This window comes from Benincasa hispida, chromosome 4 (genome assembly GCF_027475165.1).
Source record: "Benincasa hispida cultivar pf3 chromosome 4, pf3_genome.v1.1, whole genome shotgun sequence".
NCBI lineage: Eukaryota > Viridiplantae > Streptophyta > Magnoliopsida > Cucurbitales > Cucurbitaceae > Benincasa > Benincasa hispida.
Window position 1 is genome coordinate 35,139,170 of NC_143481.1, and position 20,576 is coordinate 35,159,745.

General features: G+C 32.5%; 2 protein-coding genes across 9 annotated transcripts; one reads left to right on the forward strand and one right to left on the reverse strand.

The window, feature by feature from the left end:
* The first annotated feature begins 8,404 nt into the window (after positions 1-8,404).
* Positions 8,405-11,982, forward strand: LOC120076637 (uncharacterized). Of its 8 annotated transcripts, none has more exons than XM_039030516.2 (4): positions 8,416-8,641; positions 9,026-9,175; positions 9,639-10,212; positions 11,242-11,982. In XM_039030516.2, exons 3-4 carry the CDS (start codon positions 9,747-9,749, stop codon positions 11,289-11,291), a joined length of 516 nt encoding a protein of 171 aa, XP_038886444.1. In that variant the 5' UTR covers positions 8,416-8,641; positions 9,026-9,175; positions 9,639-9,746; the 3' UTR covers positions 11,292-11,982. The 8 variants fall into 8 exon arrangements, with proteins under 8 accessions (XP_038886443.1, XP_038886444.1, XP_090169425.1 ...); XM_090313299.1 differs by having other exon boundaries at positions 8,418-8,641; positions 9,026-9,409; XM_090313301.1 differs by having other exon boundaries at positions 8,434-8,641; positions 9,007-9,409.
* Positions 11,983-12,516: 534 nt separating this feature from the next.
* On the reverse strand, positions 12,517-19,028 carry LOC120075747 (uncharacterized). Its single transcript, XM_039029392.2, has 6 exons — positions 18,443-19,028; positions 18,083-18,275; positions 17,904-17,990; positions 16,876-17,262; positions 14,580-14,739; positions 12,517-14,056 (listed from the first exon to the last, which is right to left on the reverse strand). The coding sequence occupies exons 1-6, from the start codon at positions 18,496-18,498 to the stop codon at positions 13,059-13,061; spliced, it is 1,881 nt and encodes a 626-aa protein (XP_038885320.1). The 5' UTR covers positions 18,499-19,028; the 3' UTR covers positions 12,517-13,058.
* Positions 19,029-20,576: the final 1,548 nt, after the last annotated feature.

Genomic DNA, 20,576 nt, shown 5'->3' on the forward strand with positions numbered 1-20,576 from the left:
ATTACCTATAACATTGTCAAATAATAATAATAGAAATTTCTCGTACTACCTTCAAAATTGTTTCTGTATTTTTTAATATTTTTTCTGAGTGAGTTAATTGCTTTTTATACACTAATAGTATTTTACAATGCATAAGGCAAATCAGGAGAGGAAAAAAATGTAAAAATTACATAAAATAATCTCTTTCGAAAGCCCCCAGACAATAAGGTTTTAGAATAAAACACAATGATCTTTTTCCAATTTAATTAAATATAGCCTATATAGTGTACAAGTTTTTTTAAAAAAGAAAAAAAGAAAAAAGAAAGAAAACAGTGTTGAGAATGACTTGTCATAAGTTTAGTTTTTTTTTTTTTTTTAATTTTTGTTCCACATTGAAAGATTTATGCAAGTGTTTATTTTCCCAAGATCAATGTTTTTCTTTATTTGATTTAGATTTGAAATGTTTTTCCTATTTAATTTAGATATGAAACATTTTTTTTTATTTAATTAGATTTGAAAAGTCTTTTGTATTTACTTCAGATCTTAAACATTTTCTATATTTAGTTGATCAAGAAAACGTTGAGTTCTTGAGAATGACCATTATTATTATTATTATTATTATTATTATTATTGGTAATATTTTTTCTCCATTTTCACTCTTCTAATCCGAACAAAGTTTCCACTTGATTCATATTCTTTTCCAACGAATATAAACTTTAATCTTAGGAGCAATCGACAACAAACGAATTAGTACCAAGATCTTACTGTAATTTACTTTCAAGATAGTGGTTATTATACGATACAACAATTAATTTGTTTGACACTCCATATCTATTAATAGTGTAAGAGAATGGATACAATGACTCCAAAAGGTTACTAATATATTAAAAATTGAATTTTCTTTTGAGGAAATTAAAAGTCGAAATTAACAACCAATTTAAACATAATTCTAATTAAGATATTCTCGTCCTCCTCCGCCTTGGGAGATCAAGGTCGAGTCGGACTACGAACAACATTGTTGTTCTCCGCTTGGTTAGCGATTCTTTGGGGATTTCTTTTGTGTTCTGAATCGCTATTCTCCTACTGACTCATCTCTTCTTTTGCTTAAATGGTGCGTTCTTTTCTCGCAAATATCGCGCTTCTTCCCCACAGATGGTGGTGCCAATTGTTGATGGAAAAATCTAGCCAAGAGAACTCACTTGACTCTCATGTGCCTTCAACTATAAATTTATAATTCAGGAGAAGAAATCACCTGCAAGACAATCAAAAGGGTAACACACTGATGTGGTGCTTGCCACAGACAATCTGATGCTTAAGTCAGTACTTTACATAAATGTCAGGGCAAGTAGTTTTTAGGCATGAGATGAGCATATCTTTCATGGGGCAATCATGTTCTATTTGTAATTGAGTCCTAGAGGTCTTCCTTTTCCCAATCGGAGAAAGAGATCTATTTCCTTTTCCTATTCTGAAATCAAACATGTGGGGCTTGGGATCGAGGCACTTAGGATGTTCCAACGAAGAGGGCCAATCCGTATCAACCTCACTAGAGGAGATTTTGTGGCCTTGGCCTCTTCCAAGCAAGCTCTTTTTAGCCCAACGTATCCTCCCTTTATTTATTGGAACTCTCCTAGGCCTGTTCTTTAGCCAGTCTTAGGTACGTTTCCTAGGTTAGGTAACTCTTTTAGTTTGATCTTGACCTTCGACCTTTTGCCGATCCGAAATTACCTATAACATTGTCAAATAATAATAATAGAAATTTCTCGTACTACCTTCAAAATTGTTTCTGTATTTTTTAATATTTTTTCTGAGTGAGTTAATTGCTTTTTATACACTAATAGTATTTTACAATGCATAAGGCAAATCAGGAGAGGAAAAAAATGTAAAAATTACATAAAATAATCTCTTTCGAAAGCCCCCAGACAATAAGGTTTTAGAATAAAACACAATGATCTTTTTCCAATTTAATTAAATATAGCCTATATAGTGTACAAGTTTTTTTAAAAAAGAAAAAAAGAAAAAAGAAAGAAAACAGTGTTGAGAATGACTTGTCATAAGTTTAGTTTTTTTTTTTTTTTTAATTTTTGTTCCACATTGAAAGATTTATGCAAGTGTTTATTTTCCCAAGATCAATGTTTTTCTTTATTTGATTTAGATTTGAAATGTTTTTCCTATTTAATTTAGATATGAAACATTTTTTTTTATTTAATTAGATTTGAAAAGTCTTTTGTATTTACTTCAGATCTTAAACATTTTCTATATTTAGTTGATCAAGAAAACGTTGAGTTCTTGAGAATGACCATTATTATTATTATTATTATTATTATTATTATTGGTAATATTTTTTCTCCATTTTCACTCTTCTAATCCGAACAAAGTTTCCACTTGATTCATATTCTTTTCCAACGAATATAAACTTTAATCTTAGGAGCAATCGACAACAAACGAATTAGTACCAAGATCTTACTGTAATTTACTTTCAAGATAGTGGTTATTATACGATACAACAATTAATTTGTTTGACACTCCATATCTATTAATAGTGTAAGAGAATGGATACAATGACTCCAAAAGGTTACTAATATATTAAAAATTGAATTTTCTTTTGAGGAAATTAAAAGTCGAAATTAACAACCAATTTAAACATAATTCTAATCAATTAAGATATTACTTTACATGGTTAAATAAAAATACTGAATTGACATATGTAACTTACGATAAAATATGTATTTTTTTAGTCATAGACTCATAGGTTCTGGTGTAATATTCTGGAAAACAAATACGTGGACTACAATTTAGATCAAGAAAAACAAAATATGGGTGCAATAAAAACATAACTATTTACACGTGGCATTATTTGATTGGTGAATAGATGAGAAAGGGTGGTCCTCTTGAAATGATTGATATGATGAAGAAACTCTAATCATATGGATTATGAGAGTGGGCCCACCTTTTGGGCCTGAAAAGCCCACCATACAATCAAAGCTGAATCGAATGTGTGTCTCTAGTTGTCTAGAAGCTCTGATTTTTTTTTTTTTTCTTTTTTTCAGAATTCAAAAGCTCTGAATTTTGGATGGTCTAAAAAAATCTCAGATTATAATATTTATTTGAAAAAATACATTTTTATTCCTAAGTTTCAAAATGTTACAAGTTTATCTTTATAAATAGAGAAGTTCTCCTCAAATCATCAATTCTACATTGAGATGGCCTAGAGAGAATTCATCAACAAATAAAAGACTTCTTTTTTAAGTCAAGCACATCCATTCCATCGAGAGAGAATCAGAGGATCAAGTATTAGAGATCGAACCACATCGCATCAAATCAACACCAACTCAAGTTCAACTCCATAAAATACGTTTCTAAAAAAACTCACTGTTTTTTTTTAAAGAAAAATAAGTAATCACTAATTAATTTAAAAGAAATGGAAAAATTATATTTAATTAGTTTTCTCAAATTTTTCATCACTATTAAAATTAATTTTAAATTTTATTCCTTAATTATTTGAAGTTAATTATCTGAAATTTAATATCAAAGAATAAAGTGGGTTTTAGTGAAAATCTGAGAGTAAAGATATAAAATACTAACATTTAAAAATTAAATAAAAACTAAACTCAAAATTTATATAACTAAAATTATAGTTTTTTGAAATGTAAAATAAAATAGAAACTAACTTAAAATTCATGAATAAAAACATAACATTTGAGGTACCAAATATAGAGTAGACTTCTTCTCAAAAATAATTTTTAAAAAAAAAAAAAAAAAAAAATCAAGGGACGTAAAACATATTTTTCTTATTATTAATTATTTTTTATATTTTTGTGGCAATTTTTGTTTGGGCCTTTTTAAATATAAAAAAATATTTAAATTTTATTATAGAATATAAATATTTTTAGGATTTTTCAATTTATAAGAATTTTATTTTCGTTTACACATGCGTTGTGAATCTGTGATGTGTAGAAGTGATATGGGCCCTAATGGGCCCAATTTGCCATTTCTGTAGAAATCTCCCGAGTAGGTGGAGAGTAGGATAAGCCTCTTTTTGTGATTTATTTGGACACATCAGATAATAATTATTATTATTATTTGTTTTTTTTGGAGAAAAAGATTATAATTATTTTAGTCAAACCCAAAAAGCGGACGTTGTGATGGGGATTAGCTGGAATGAACAAAAGCCATTGTTTATTATGTAATAAATTGTCATTATTTAAAAGTAATTGAATGGGAAGCTATCATAATATGAAATGATTACATGACCATTTCTTTTTTGCGAAAATAACTTTGTTAGTATGTGAAGTTTGAAGAGTATGTATAACTTAATCGCTAATTTTTCAAAACATACCTTTTGAAAGTATTCAAAGCTCTTTATTTTGGGGGCGTATATGATACCTGGGCTCCGGGGGGAGATGTAAAGTCTTTTTTACCATTATTTATGATTTCAAATATAATGTATAATTCTTAATAAAGGTCATGTACACGTACGTAATAACTGCAATAATTAATCTTGATTTAAAGACGATACTGACTTGTGAATCTCAACACGCTTCCTTCTTACATTTTGACACCAACTATTGTCTTCTCCAGTTCTCTTGTGGATCTTTGGTGGTCCCACAATAATATAAATTGAGAGTATCAAATATGGTGAGCAAGATGATGACATGTCAATCAATAAATGACTCAACTTCGTTTGACTCTAATAACTCGTTTTATGATGTGGAAAGAAGAGTGTAGAATTTCAACAATATTCTTCATTCATTTGTTATCAGTTCACCAATAGTGTGTTTACACGTCAATATCTTGTAACAACTTTTCATTCTCCTTTTGTGTATAATGTAATTGTACAATGCATCATTCAACATTGAGACATAGAAACAAAGATGTACTAGAGAGGAATTCTTCAAAATCTATCTTCATCTCCATCAATTCTCATTTTGTAATCGAGAGTCAACTAATATATATTCATTGATCAACAAATTTATTTGATTTTTTTTAATAAATAGAAATTTTAATGGAACACTTTAATAAAAAAAAAGTTTTGATAATTAACAATTAACTTTATTTCAATGTAACACCGGGAAATATAATATATCAAATGCCCTTTGGAACACTGTTGGAGGCAAATTCAATTAGTTTTTTCATTCTTTCTTTCTTTTTTCGTTTTCTTTTTCCTTCCTTTAAAACTAAAACAATGAAAAGGACAAGGACATACACATAGATAAAGCATTGAATTTCATGTACTACTTGTTTTCTACTTCTTTTCTTTAGCAACGATTTACCTTGGCTTACGCTTATTTTGAAAATGTTGCCAAAATAATTAATGTTCGTATTTTTCATCTAACGTTACCATATGTGTTAAAAGAATGATTTTGGATCAAATGATATAATTACAAAGATTCGAACCAAAAGTAACATCTGGAGAAAGAGTCAATACACTTAGTCTCAACCTTATAAATAATGGATGGGGCATCCCCTCCACATCACTTGGTTTGGTGAGACAAAAAAAATCATCTTTGAGAAGCTGTGAAATTCTATTGAAGACGATCCAGGTCATTTACCCTTATAAATATATAATTATAGCTCCAATAAGTCTATTCTCCATTCATAAACTATTAACTTGTTGTCACTCTTTGACTTAAACATCGAAGTATATGTGGCAAGCACTATAATGATCTACAAATTTTCGATCTTATTTTGTAAGTTATGTTTTTCTCTCTATCAAACAAATATCATGTTGTCACGTGAAGGCCAGACTTTTTTCTCTATCCATATCTTTATATCAACAATTGAAATGGGAGGATTTGAATCAAAGATCTTTTGGTCGCTAATATATCATCCCTCCAACATTAATCTTTGTATTTTAAGGAATATAATGATTCAACCATCAATATCTTAACATACAAATTATATGAAAGAACATACTTTAATAAAAAAAAAAAATTAATTCGTGCCAAAACAAAATTACAGATCACCTAGAATGGTGCAGATTATACATATAAAGTTGTCCAACCTTACAAGAATATCAATAATATAATTTAATAAAAAAATCATTATTTATCTCACACCAACTAAATTTTCATAAGCATAATATTCTGATTTCTTTTATTCTACAAGCTAAACTCGTTGCGGAAATTACGGGTAGGAATAAGTTGAAAAAATGGTTGAACGGACATTTTTTTAAAAAAAATCAGCATAATCCCTTCAATTAGGCTAAGTTAACCCAGAGACAAATACCCATTTAACCAACTAAATTAGTTAGACTTCGTTTATAATATTTTTGTTTTTATTTTAAAAATTAAGTCTATAGATATTACTTTCACCTTCAAATTTCTTTCGTTTTTATCTACTTTTTATCAATGATTTAAAAAATGTAGTCAAATTTTGAAAAAAAAAAAACTTTTAAAAAACTGTTTTTATTTTTGGAATTTAGTTAAGAATTCAACAATTATATTTGATAAAAATTCAAAATAATGTAAGAAATGAGGGGAAAATAGACTTAATTTTAAAAAATCACAAATAAAAAATAAATTTTTTATCAAACGAGGTCTAAATTTTGTATCAAATGAGGTCTAAATTATTAATTTTAAGATTTTAAGTATATAAAAACTGAATCTAACTGATAAATATATAATTATGGAATCAATTTAGTTGAATTTTACGACTTTGAATTTATAATGGTGGCCGAACCGGAACTAACTTAAACTATATTTATTTATGCCGAAATGTTAAAAACTGCGAGTGGCGTGGTTATTACTTATTAGTTTATGTGCCGAATTTAAGTTACTTGACCAACGTGGCACGCAAATTTTCTGGTCAAATTTTTAAAAAATAAAACTCTTTTAAAAAATTAAATTCTATTATTGGTTTTTTTTAGTTAAATTACAAATTTAGTCAGGGATCATTAAATTTTAAAAAGTTTTAATACGTCTTTTAATTTTAAATGTGTGAATTTAAAAATTACAATTTTTTAAAAATTTTATTTTTTTAATCTACTTGACATCTTATAAATTTGTTAATTTTATAAAACATTGAATATCTTAAGACTAATAGATAATAATAACAACAACAAAAAAATTTAACTTAATTGACATTTTTAAAGTTCAAACCTTCATTAAAAATAAAATTAAAAGCTTAAGGCCAATTAGGAAATTTTTAAAATTTAGGCATCCATTAAATATAAAACACAAAAGTCAAAGGAAAGGAATAAGTTATAATTTAAATTACAAGTTTAATGCATAAAAACTAAAGGTGGATATATATTTGGTTCTTGAACTTTCAAAAGTGTCTAATAGATTATAGGGAAAGTATTTTTTTGGTCCCTACGTTTTGGGTTTAGTCTGTATTTGATATTTAAATTTCAAAATGTTACACATCTAGTCATTAAGTTTTGAGTTTGATTTCAATTTAAACCTTAGGTTTCAAATTGTTACAATTTTACCCTTGATATTTTAATTCTGTTTCAACTTAATCCTTATGTTTCAAGATTTTACATTTTTAACCTTAATTTTTCATTAAATACTCATTTTCAATCATCGATATCAATGTCTTTTAATTAATTTAAAGTAATTATGAAGTGAAAACTTGAATTTAATTTCAAAAGTGATGAAAAATAATGAAGCTTGGTTAATTACAATTCTTTTAGTTATTTTAAATTTAAGATACATTGACAATAAAGACAAACATAAATATTGAGTAAAAAATCAAAGCTAAAAGTGTAAATTTTGAAACTTTGGATCAAATTGAAATAAAACTCAAATGTCATTGTAACATTTTGAAACCTAGACTAAATTGAAACCAAATCTTAAAAAAAAAAAAAAAAAAAAAAAAAATGTACAACATTTTGAAATCTAACGACCAAATAGGAACTAGACTACAAAAAATCTAAGGACTAAAAAGATATTTTCCCCTAGATTATACATCTAAGCTTTCAATTTAATTTTAATATATTCTAACCCTTTTGAAATGTTAAGAAAATAATTCATCCATTAAGTATAAAATATATTTATATTTTTTAGACATAAATTTTATATTAGAAGCTCATAAACTAAATTGGCAATTTTGAAAATTGAGAAACTAAATATACATACTACATAGGCCTAAATTTGTAACTTCCCATCTCTTTTTGTTTTTGTTTTTGTTTTTTAAACACATTATTTAAAGAGTCATGCAGGCACCCTCTGGCCCACCAAGCCAGCACCACAAATCCGACCTGGCATTAACTTTCTCGGATTTCTTTTCCTCTACTTCCAAACCTACAGTACCATAAATGTAGTCTCCTCCATGACGTGGATTCTTCAGAAACATTTTATTCTTTGAATCACAACCGTCCACGCGTTGCTCATACATTGACTTTGGAGGCTATTGCTTGTACAGGATAACGTCCTTTTTTGCAGCCTTTCTCACCACGTAAACGTAATTTAAATATTTTTAATATAGGAAATTTGATTGGTGTCAAATGATTAATGGAGGAAGCCAAGCCATCGAGAGATCCGACTGTAGCAAAAAAGAAAAAGCCTGCTTAAACTTTTCCAATTTTGCAACTCCCGGCTCTTTTTTTTGACGATCGATTGGCTGAATTTTTCCGCTGTTAAATTTCAATTCGACTGCCTTTGAATCGTATCCCCCATCTGTAGAAGAAGAAGAGTCTTTGCTTCGAGATTTGTTCGTTAAGGTAGATTTTTCTGTGTTTCTTCAGCTTTAGTTTTTGCTTTATCTTTATTGATTTGATTCTGCGTTTGCCTTAAGATTCCTGGATTTCTTTTTGTTACTTTCGGTTGCAATGTTTGAAAAGCAAGTTTTCGGAAAGTCAATTAGTAGTGGGAGGAGGAGGAGGTTGCTTCAGGAAGAATTTGAATTTAAGTTTATGTATGTGTTTGCCTGTTTGGAATTTAAGATTTCTGATGATTTGGAGGTACTTGTCGGTTTGTTTAATTTTTCAGTGGTTGAATGAGTCTGAAATCTAACAAGAGAACGTGATTGTTTCCTTTTTTTGGTTTTTTTTTTTTTTTTTTTTTTGGTCCTCATTTTTTAAAGTAGAAACAATATTAAATTGTAGGTTCTATGAATTTTGCCGACTTCTTGAGTAGAAGCAATCTCTTCAAATGAAAGAGGGGGAAAAGGGTTATTGATAGCTTCGTGAACTTTGAGGAAGATAAATTTAGTAAAGCCGTGTTTCCTTTTTCAGACACAGCTCGATTTTGTCAAGGTAGTTTCTCGGTAGTGGGTATTGTTTCGATTTTTCTATTTCCAATTCTGTGAAAGCTTCTGCATAGATTGGCCACGGTAACTGGGTTTAGAAAATTCTATTATTCGCTATCTTATATATATATCATTAGCTGTTTTTCACGTTCTTCCGTCTTGATTACTACAATCTGGAAACTTGACCAAAAGTCTCGAAGAATCTCGAGGTGAATTCCTGATTGTCAAGGCTTGAAGTAAGGTCAAACAGAGCTATCTCTCTCTCCTTTTTCTTCCTTCCTGAGCTTGTGGGATCCTTTGGATACATTCAAAACTCTAATGTTTAGTCTATTATGCTACATTAAATGTGATAGAATTTACTTGTTTGTTCCTTAATATTTGTTAACATGGGCAATCTATGATTGCGGCAATTTCGTTTGTTGTCATTTCAAAATTTGATCAATTTCTTCCTATTATTTTATCCTTAACAGGGAAAAACGGCTCCATTTCACGTCTCAGACCTTAGAATCTACTTATAATTAGCTTATATTTCATTGGAGGAACTTGGTACTCATTAGTAAAGAAAATTGAACTCACACATGTCTGTGGCATTTCCCCAACTCTCGTGGTGGCTATGGAGTGGGAAGCATAAAGAACCGCGAAGCTCTAATGGTGGGTCTGCTTTAAATGCTTCACTAGATACAGCCAACCGGGAAACAGATACTCTAAAATTTCCTTTAGTTAATGGGGCCAACATATCATCCTCGTCTAGAAGAGTGAAGCGGAAATGGCATAGTCGTGAAGAGAGAAAAATTGATAGGGAGTATGACATTGTTCTTGTTCCATCTGATGGAGGATGTGTTTCAGGGTCCGAGTCTGATGACTCAGATTGGTCAATTGGATGGTCAGAGCCCCATGGACCTGGATTCCAGAGCGATGATGAGTCAGATAACAGTTTTGCTGTGCTGGTTCCATGTTATGGACGCATTTACAATGATTTTGTGGATGAGACTAAGAATAGTATACTAAGTGCTGTTGGGAACATCAACGATAGCTTTTCTGCTGGTAAGAGTTGTTTTTTCTCGAGCTTTCATTTTGATTGGTGTTGCATGTTAGTTATTGTTTTTGCCTCCCAAAATATTCTTCTAGTCCTCTTCTTGTAAATAGTGAAATCCATAACTTTGTTCATATCCTAGGTCCTAAGATAGCTTAACTTCGTTGTCCACAGTCGACTTATATTGTAAATGTTGGACATCAGGTAGCCATATTCCAAAGAAGAAAAGCCTTTTATGTAATTTAGTTGTTGTCTCATATTCACAGAGCCTTATTTATAGGAAGATGATGCTATTTCCTTTTCTGAATCATGCTCATCGGGAGGCATTGTGAAACTTCATCTCTAAGAAATATAACTTCACATTCTTAATAGGACAATTATGCATGAGAAAGATATCATCAAATCAAAGAACAACTGAAGGATCTATCTTCCTTTCCCAAGAAAAGGGTGTCATCAGATCCTTTTTTGCATTTTTGTAGCAAGCTAGCACAAAATTATGTACATTTATGTAGTAAAATGATGACCAAAGATCTCTTGAACGCCAGCTACTATTGCCAGTGTGAGTGAAGAAACTCCAGACATGGAGGAGCCATTAGGTGAAAGTGATTTTGACCATTCACACCAATCCAGTAGTTCAATCTATTCTCTATTTTTCCAACTGAGTAAGCAAATAGGCGGCTTATAATCTGATATAATGACAAGTATAAAATGATATAATCAAACTCAACTTCTTTCAGTGTGGAAACCTCCCGTATATTGTTCATACAGAGACTCTAAATAACCATAGTAAGACAAACAAGTGAGTAGCAAAAGTACCGTGAATATGTAGACTTGATAGAATTATATTCTGTTTGCTTTGAACCTTTACGGCAATATTCAGAGTTTCCTTGTTCTGATTGATCTCGTACTGGCTTCATATTCTGTGATTGTTCTTCTAGCCAATGTGAATAAATTCTAAGTTAGTTATGACATTTGTAATTTCCTTTTGGTTGCTTTACTTTGTTTTAAGCTGATTATGTCTTCACTTTTCCATGAACCAGAGAGCAAGAAATATATGGAACAGTGGCTGTCCTCTCTCCAGAACTGCTAATGCTCTGTTTCAAAGAAGAAAACATTTTGTGATATTTAGCCATTTAAAAAATTGAAAAAAAAATTAAAAAAAGAAAAAAGGAAAAAGATTATAAGAATACTACCTATTCTGGCTTCGTTTGATAGTACTGCTGAGAAGCAAATTGGATGCAACCAGTGGGTGGAGGTTCTCATCTTTTCAATTCTTTTTGAACATGCTCTTAAGAAGAGAGACACTTAGAAAATATGACCTCACCTGGGATGAAGCTTTGTTAAAATGGGAATGTAAATACTTTGAGACTCCGATATAAATATGGAAAGGAGAACAGAACAGGAGGAAAAAGTTTGAGCCAACCAGTTGGGGTTTGAAGAAAAAGAATATTAAAGAAGAGTTGGAAGTGGAAGTGTTTTGTTATCCTTTGAAGTTAAGTTTTAAGTATAAAGTGGGAAGTGTTTAATTCATATGAAAGTTGGTGTAAATAGTGACTCATTTATGTATGCATTATGTAAATAGGATATGAATGAGTTTGGTCCATCCAAATGTTGCTGTAAATGGTGGACCCATTTGTAAAATTTGTTGTACATGGTGACACAGTTGTGCAGGCATGTCAAATTGTAAATATCTCTATCCCCATTCAAATGTAATATTCTTTAGATATATATGTATATTGTATATATAGAATTAAAGCCTATGTACTGATTTCGTTTTTGTATATGGGTTGTTAATATAAATTTGAGATTCTCAATGTAAATCTTTTCAAGATAATAACACTTGAACCCAATAAAAGTTGCTATCCTAGATTATACTATTTTGTCCTTTCTTTTTAGATAATAACATTTACTTAAAAGTTTCTCTTTTTTTAGTTCAACGAGATTTAGAGTCGGAGGATTCAAGTCTCAAACCTCTTTGTTTCTTCTCAATTGATTTTAAAACCTCTACTCGCATTTCAGAGGTTTTATTCGATGTTTGAGGATGTGCTTGAATCTTGTTTTTTTTTTTTTATATGTTATGAGACAATTGGCTTGAGAGAAATGATAGCATTTTTGGCGGGGTTGAACGGTGTCAGATGTGATTACATTACCCAGACTCTAGAGGTATGCTGAAGTTCAAAAATAAAATAGAAATAAAAGTAAAAACAATTTACAAACTAAAACTTCCAACATTTAAATGCTTTCTTTCTCTAGGAATGTCATACATCACTAAAATTTGATTACAATTTTTAGAATATTACAAAAAATACATACAATTATTATAAATGAAAGATGAAACCGAATACGCTTCAAGAGGCGTACCCAAATCCACTTTAATTTTTTTCTTTTTTTTCCATAACGCATTTGATATACAAGTACCTAAATTTGAACTCAAGTCAAAGCAATGATACCAAGTTTGCCATGTTAGCATATGAACGGCAAACCCTGAGTCCAGACCTTGACATGGATCAGTCATGAGGCAGAAGAATTTGAAGTTTGAAACACACTTAAAACAAGAGTTTAACAACAAATCAAAATAAATACAGGTACAGAAGATATTTCTGATTATATGCTGCTGTCCTTCCTTTCTTTTCAGGTCAAATGGCTGCTGCTTTGCCATGATCACGATGCAGGATGCAAGTAAAGGAACATATCACACGAATAGCAGTGCACTTCTAGCAAAGAAGAATCCCCTCACGTTCAAATCGAAAATGGGTTAATCGACCATGCTTCTTGATAAACTTGACAGGAAAATCGTCGAGAATGCCTATGCATCGTATCTGAAGAATTTGTTCCCACCATCTGGAGTAGGATAAATTTAGCCCTTAACCTTGGTGTTTCCTTCCACAATCTCACTTGCAGCCTCCTTGTGCCCTGAATTTTCATTACATCCGTCTATTTTCGTGATAGGTCTATCATTTCCATCACCGTCAATGTCCATGTCCTGCGGTTTAGATCTCTCAACCTGTGACTGATTCATGATTCCTTGCTGATCTGAGGGAATGGAAACCGTACTGGTATTGCTGTTTTGTCTCTCTTCTGCCTGATTGCAAGTTTCAACTTTAATATTGCCGTCAGCTGTCGGCATGTTTTGTGAACTACTACTACAATTATTAGTCTCAGTAGCTTGTCTTTTCAAAGCTAGTCCCATGTCTGCTGGCTTTTCTTCTTGAACTCTCCCAGATAACGATTGTTTGGAAAGACAATGTTCATTCTTCTGGGATGTGGCCTGCACACCACCTAAACCACGGCCTCTAATTTCTTCCACTGTCTTGATCTCCTTTTCTGACAATGGATCAGCAGCAGCCGTGAGAGAGGCTACAGCAGTATTTTGTTCTGTTGGCACACTTGATAGTGTGGCAGTTGTTGGAGACGTGATCTTCACGGGGCCACCACGAGACAGAGATGGGATGGCCGCAGGAGTGTTAGATAGGGTGGGTAGCTTAATACTAGGATGAGCTTCTAAATGGTTTGGTCCCCTGCCAGGAGTGGGTATCTTGGTTGAAGCAGGGACTTTGGCCATGATGTGGATCGCATTCTTTGACTGAGCAGCCTTGAGTAGAGATGCAGCATCTGCTGGTGAAGCGATGCGAGCCCCAGCAGCAACTGCAGCAGCTCTAACAATACAGTCTGAATCGAAAGAAGACTTGGGAATCATCTTCTTGGATGTGGTAACTTGAGCTTTAGCTGTTAGACTTGACGATACAATGGAAGATGGTTTCACATGAGTAGGGCTTTGATGTAATTTATCTTGCACTTGTTCCGAAGTGGCAACAGCAGTGAGGGAACTACCATTACCAATTGTATTTGTACTGGCTGGCCATTAGGAAAAAAATGAAAAATAAAAAAAGGGGGATAAATAAGAAAAGAAAAAAAACATTGAAATTGTGAAAATGAGAAACATCAGAAACCTATTGTGTTAACAGCAGGAGTATGAATCTTCTCTTTATAAACATGAATTGTCACGCATGCAAAGACATTAAAGTCTAGTAACTGAAGAAAGCTCATGTGACCATCAACAGGAACTATTCAGATAAGATATCTCTAATCCAACGCATGCACGCATAAAATACAAATGCCAATTTAAATCTCCAAAAATAAACATCAGTTCCCTATAATTTTGCCGAAACCACATCTCACAATCACAGAATAGAGTCAACAAACTAAGAAATTGATGTGATAAACCCTATTTTTACAGAACATACAAATAATCTACAACGCACTAGATGAAATGCATGAAAATTCAATAAATGCTTCCAGATTAGCTTATATATCTCAACTATAAGTGGAGAACTGAGTTTCCCTTTTAAGCAAGGAGCCTATAGAAGACAATAGTTACCTGAGCCACTTATTCGATGTGCTTTCAGGCTACCAACATGCCTATCCAGAGCTAAGGACATTGCATGACGCGCCGCCAGCTGCACCTCAGATAGCTGGGTACCAGCAGTGCTCGCTCCCACATTCAAATTTCCATGCTTCTTTTTAATGATTGCCCATCTCTACAGGACCAAAGAGTTGGAATATATTTCAGAGACGAGATAAATATCAATTGGAAAGTTGAGCATAGGTTAAATAGCTGATACAGGCCACAGTAAAGAAATTAAACCAGACACAGGAAATTTGAAAAAATTATAAGAATGTCTAGACAAAAGACTCCGCTGCCGGGATTTGAACCCGAGACAACTGGGTCAAACCCAGATTCTGGCCTGACCAAATGACAATGGATGGTCGATTGTGTTCATTGCTTCATTTTAATGTGTCTTGGAAGTCGTGGTTAACCAGCATTGGCATGACTAAACACAATGAGAAATGTGAAATAGAATGATAAGGAAGCATGTTAACATTTAGAGAGAATATCACCACAATCAACTTGAATTTTGGGAGTCATAAGTCGCCCAATGGGAGCAAGAGCTTCTATAAAAATTAATTACTAAGCAATGTGAAAACTTCGTGCAGTAACATGAAGACAGCAAAAAAAAAAAAAAAAGCAGAAAAATTTGATCTGTTTTGTGCAATGAGGGAAGCATTGTTACGGGGAATGTTGTATCCATCCATGATACACCTGGACTAGTATTTTTCTTTTATAAATAAGAAATTTTATTAATCAAGAAAGAAGTACAAAGAGAGATGGGAGGTAAAATTGGCCAAGCCCACTCAGGTACTACAAGAGATTTACAAACAAAAAAATAATAAAATAATAAAATAACATAAAAAAATAATTTTTTTAAAAAAGCCAATTATTTCTTTGAACCAAATTTGTCAGCCGTTATGGTTGGAAGAATAAACTCAGCGAGTAGACTTCAGTTGCCTCCGTGTGTGCAAGTGTTTCAGAACCTTGGGGTGAGGGTGGTGGTATTTCAATTAAGTACTGTCTCCTCTCTGAAATATGCATATCTTGTGACAAGTCGAGGTGTCAACCATAGACAATAAGATCTCATAATAGCAGCGCATACTACTGGACTTAACATAAGGTTTCATTTTCACTTCCCACTCCTCATTTGTGGATAGAAACTAATGGTTACAAAGATAAGATGAATAGAATATTCTGAAAATAGTCTCTGTAAATTGTTCCTAAAGTCAACATAATCCCTAGTGTAACAGTTGGTAAAGAATGAAATGAAAATTTTGAATTCACGTTAAAATCAGACCCTCTTTCTAATAGGAACATTAAGACCACTACGATAATGATTAGGCTTCAAGAAATTTTATTTGTGTGCCACTGTAGTATTGTCATATGCAACAAATTAACCATGAAGCTCCTGCCCAAGATAGTAGATAAGCTAACAATGAATAATAATAATAATAATTGTGAAATTGGAATAACATTTCTAATGCAAAGTTTCCTAAAGGTAATATAGAATTAGAATCCTTAAGAGGTGCAATTTGTTTAATTTTCTTTTACCAACACTTCAAATAATAATTAGTTTAAACTGAAGGTAGGAGTCATCATACGAGTAGGTAGAAAAAGAAAGTATTAAAATCTAAAGAAAATAGGATCCATAAATTTAGGACTAAAAATGGGATTGTCTACCGATTTGAGTATAATCAAATCCCCTAAAATCAATAATCTAATTCCTGATCTGTTTGAGACCCAAAGAAAGATATCATTTATGACTAACAGAAAACATCAGCCATAGGAATGAGGGAGAAAAATCCATTTCTTAATTTCCGTTCTTGATAAGTTAATGCGGCCATCATGTGGAAATATTCATCAAATTAAATTGTTTTTTTATTATCGAGATGTTTAAGCATTTTTGTTTCTTTTGGAATAGTGCATTCATTGCAAATCTCATAATTCCCCAATTGAAGAAAAATTAAATAACCTATAGGCACATTTAGTATAACGTAAAACCAACCAAAACCAACATGATTCATTCAGCTTCTGTCAATTAGGTAGACGAAAGCAAACAACAAAACTGTACAGATTGATATAGAATAGGAATAATATGGAACCTGAACATTTTCCTCAAATGCTATAAACTGAAAGCAGTGCGAGTAGCTAATAAACTAAGTATTTATCGGAAAAAAGAAGGATAATAACAGCCTTTTCAGCAATAAGAAAGAAAAATAAGTGAATGGTGCCAAAAGCATGCTTTCTACCCAAACATAAATAAAGGTGAAAAACAAATGAAAACCTGAGATAGCTGTGAAGCAGTTCTATCGCTCAAGAAGTCTCCACGTAAGATGTTTGCCCAATTCCCTTCACCACATTTCTTCACTGCAGCCATCAACTCAAGATCTTCTGCCTCTGACCAAGGTTTTCTTTTCCTTCGAGAAGCATTGTTGCCATATGTTGATCCATTATTATTCACTCCTTCAGCAGATGGTGGGGTAAGGACTGGCTGTCGTTGAACAGAAACAGGAACTGTGATGATTGCACCTTTTATAGAGCAAGCAGGGTCTACATTTTCAAACTGAACTCCATCCGTGTAACTTCTAGGTAGGCTAATAGTTAATGGAGCCTCTATTGTGCTACTGCTTGGAACATTCAAGTCACTTGGAAAACCAGAAGAGATAAATACCTGAAAGAAGTAATTTTCCATACATTAAGTCGTTCACACACTTAAAACTGAAAACTATCGAGTCAAATTACCTAACAAACCATAAGCTTCTATGGATGATATAACCATTATTAATATATATCAAAAGCAGAAGTTAATCCACGCAGCAAGTCTAAATGGATCAAAAGGTCTAAACGACAATAATCGTAACCAAAAAATATACCAATAAAATTGATATATTAGACGTCGTTGCCAATTAAGTTATCCAATTTAAATGACTCCATTCCACTCCGCCCCACCAAGTGTTTTGCCTATTTCAATACATTTGAGATTGTGAATAGCATTTTTCAAGCATTACTTTTCATCCTCAAGACAGTTTAGGCCTCATTTGATGAAGATTAAAACAGATAATTGATATTTGGGAGTAGGATAATTAAATAAACATTGGTAACGAATGTTCCATCAAAGCAAGCAAGTTAAAGTCCAAAATTTGAGGAAACTAATTAAAATGACGATTGAGAATGGAAGATCGATAGCTGATTTAATATAAGGTTTGTTTGGATTGATTTTCTATTTGTTTAAAAGAAAAGTACTTCTTAAGTAGAAAGAAATGTTTTTAAGCACCTAAAAAGTCAATCTAGATAAGCCCTTAATTTACTTACCTTCACACACGCCGCAGCCTCTGTTAAAGTTTCGCAGCTGACTGATGGAAACGGCTCCAAATCACACTCTAAGTCACTGTCATCGTCCTGCAAGCAATTTTCAAATTGCAGGAATCAATAAAAATGGCAGAAATATAGACAAAGCAAACGTATAAACAAGTTAATCAAATTCCACTGACCAAGGGTGCTTTCTCATCTTCCAAATCATCAAGCAACGCATGACGATAAGCCAAATGCCGCCATAGCATCTGATATTCCCGAGGATTTGAAATCCCGGTCGAAGTATTTTTAACCAACTCGTTCCAATCAATCTTCGTTTCTGGAACTTGTGCCACTTCTTGTAACAACGCCAGCACCGTCGTCGGAGAGTACCTGTCCAACAACGCGAGATCTCAAATAAGTAGATCACTCGATACACCGGCATAGACTCTCGTTAACAGGTACATGCAAGAATTTTTGGGATAATTATCGATCCCTTTCACAGTCAGTGAGATCCACTACTTCTTTCATCTAGAACAAAACGAAATTGAACCACTAACCTCCGTAAGAGAGTGGAAATGTCTTTCTCGGTGACAGATTGCTTCTTGAGCTTCATTTTCTGCTCGATGCGATGTGCGTAGAATGGGCCAACAACAACTCACGACTACTTCTCTCTATCTCTGACAATCGGCCAAAACCCTAGCAAAGGATTCAGTCGCAGAGGGGAAAATGTCCGACAAGAGAGTGAACGTTCACCGTCGAGGAGGAGAATTGTAAACCGATGAGTACGGCGTGAGAGGTCGTGGCCAATCGTTGAGGAGCGTGTGTTCCACGCGCGAAATATAGTGTTGTGTCGTCCCGCCGCCGGTCGATGAAACCGGCAACAGCTACAGAGATGGTCTATTGAACAAAAATCACGGCGTTGCCATTCACGAACTTCTATGAGATTTTGTTTTTTAATTATTATTTTTTCGTTCGTTTGAACTCTATTTTCGTTTTTTTTTTTGAAATATCATATTCGTTTTGTTTAGTTTTTATAAACTTCACTTCAAAATAAAATAATTTAAAATTTTCGATTTTTTTTCCCTCTCGTTGTGGGATCAGGGTCAAACTATGGTTGGAATGGTGATAAATGTCGTATTACCTAAATTTTAAGGAGGGTTTGGAATGGTTTTCTAGATTTCGAGTCGAAGATATCTCTATTTTTTTATTTTTGTCCTTATTTTATTTTATTTTATATATATATATATATATATCTTCATTTACATTATATAACTAAAATAAATATTGTCAACCATATATATCATATATTTTTAGTTATATCATAATTCTTATTATTTTAGTAATATATTTAATTTAAATTTTAAATGAATATTTATTTTATAAAAAATCTTAAATTATGATATATTATTTAACAAAGTAATATAAATTGTATTAATTTAAAACAAAACAAATATCTTATCATATCAAATTAATTATAAATTAATAAATAGTCATAAGGACATTCTTGAAACATTATGTAAATTAAAGACATTTCCGATTAGAGATCCTACAGCTATCAAAATATTTTACAGGTATCTGAAAAAATATTCCTACAAAACAAACATGGTAATCTAAAGATGTCGGACATCTATAATTCTTAATATCTATAATTTCGGGCATATAAGATTCCAGTTATCTACATTCTAAAAAACAAACGACCCCTTAGTTTTATGTGTTTGAATGCTAGTGGAATCAAATTTGATTTTGTGTATAAATAACTTGTGATTTTTTAAAAGATGCCAAATAGATGGAAGACATTTTCTTAAAACAGCAAACGAGTGGTTACGAGAATATAAAGATTTGAATCTTAAACCTCAAATAAATGAATATTGTCATTTACCATTATTCATTCTACAAATAGGTTAAATATAAACCCTTGAGTCTTGCTAAAGGCGAATCAAACCAAACTTGGATATTAAGATTAAAGAGGACTAAGTATGAGTTAATATTTTAAGGAGGATGCTTGAGGATGATTAAAGGAAGAGGAAAACTTTTTAAGTGTTGAGAATGAAACTCTTGAGTGCTAAAAACCAAATATGGATGAGCTTGGTTAAGAAGGGCAAAATTGGTCAAGGATGGGAGCCATGCGTTGAAGGTCTTAATAAGGTGTGCGGTGGCCTAAGTATTTTGAGGTTAGTGAGCACAAGTTCAGCGTTGAGGAAGGTGAAGGCACAACTAAGGGTTGGTCAAGAGTGAGGAGGCCCTTGCGTTGAAGTAATGTGTTGGCCAAGTCCATGTTGAGGGTTAGAAGGGAAAGTGGACGCGCACGGCCAAGGGCGGGGTGACCTTAGGCAAGGAGGCTTGTGTGTACGTTGGCTAAGACAATGTGTACGTGGAGTAAGGCTATGTGTCGACCTTGAAGTTACGCGTTGGTCGTAAGAGAAACGTTGAAGAAATGCACTGGTCGAGTGGTGAATGCATCCAAGTAAGACTATGCGGCCAAGGAAAGGGTTATGCATCCAAGTGAGGCTAGGCATTGAGTGAGGTATGCGGCCAAAGAAGGGGTGGCATGCGTGAGTAGGTAAGCTTAGGGAGCAAATTTGGGTTAGCAAATTAGAGCATGTGGCTGAACCAAGTGAAGTCTTGGTTAAACCAAGGATGAGGTGGGCGCGTGGTAGGGCATGCAAATGTGGGAATAACACCTCATAAGAA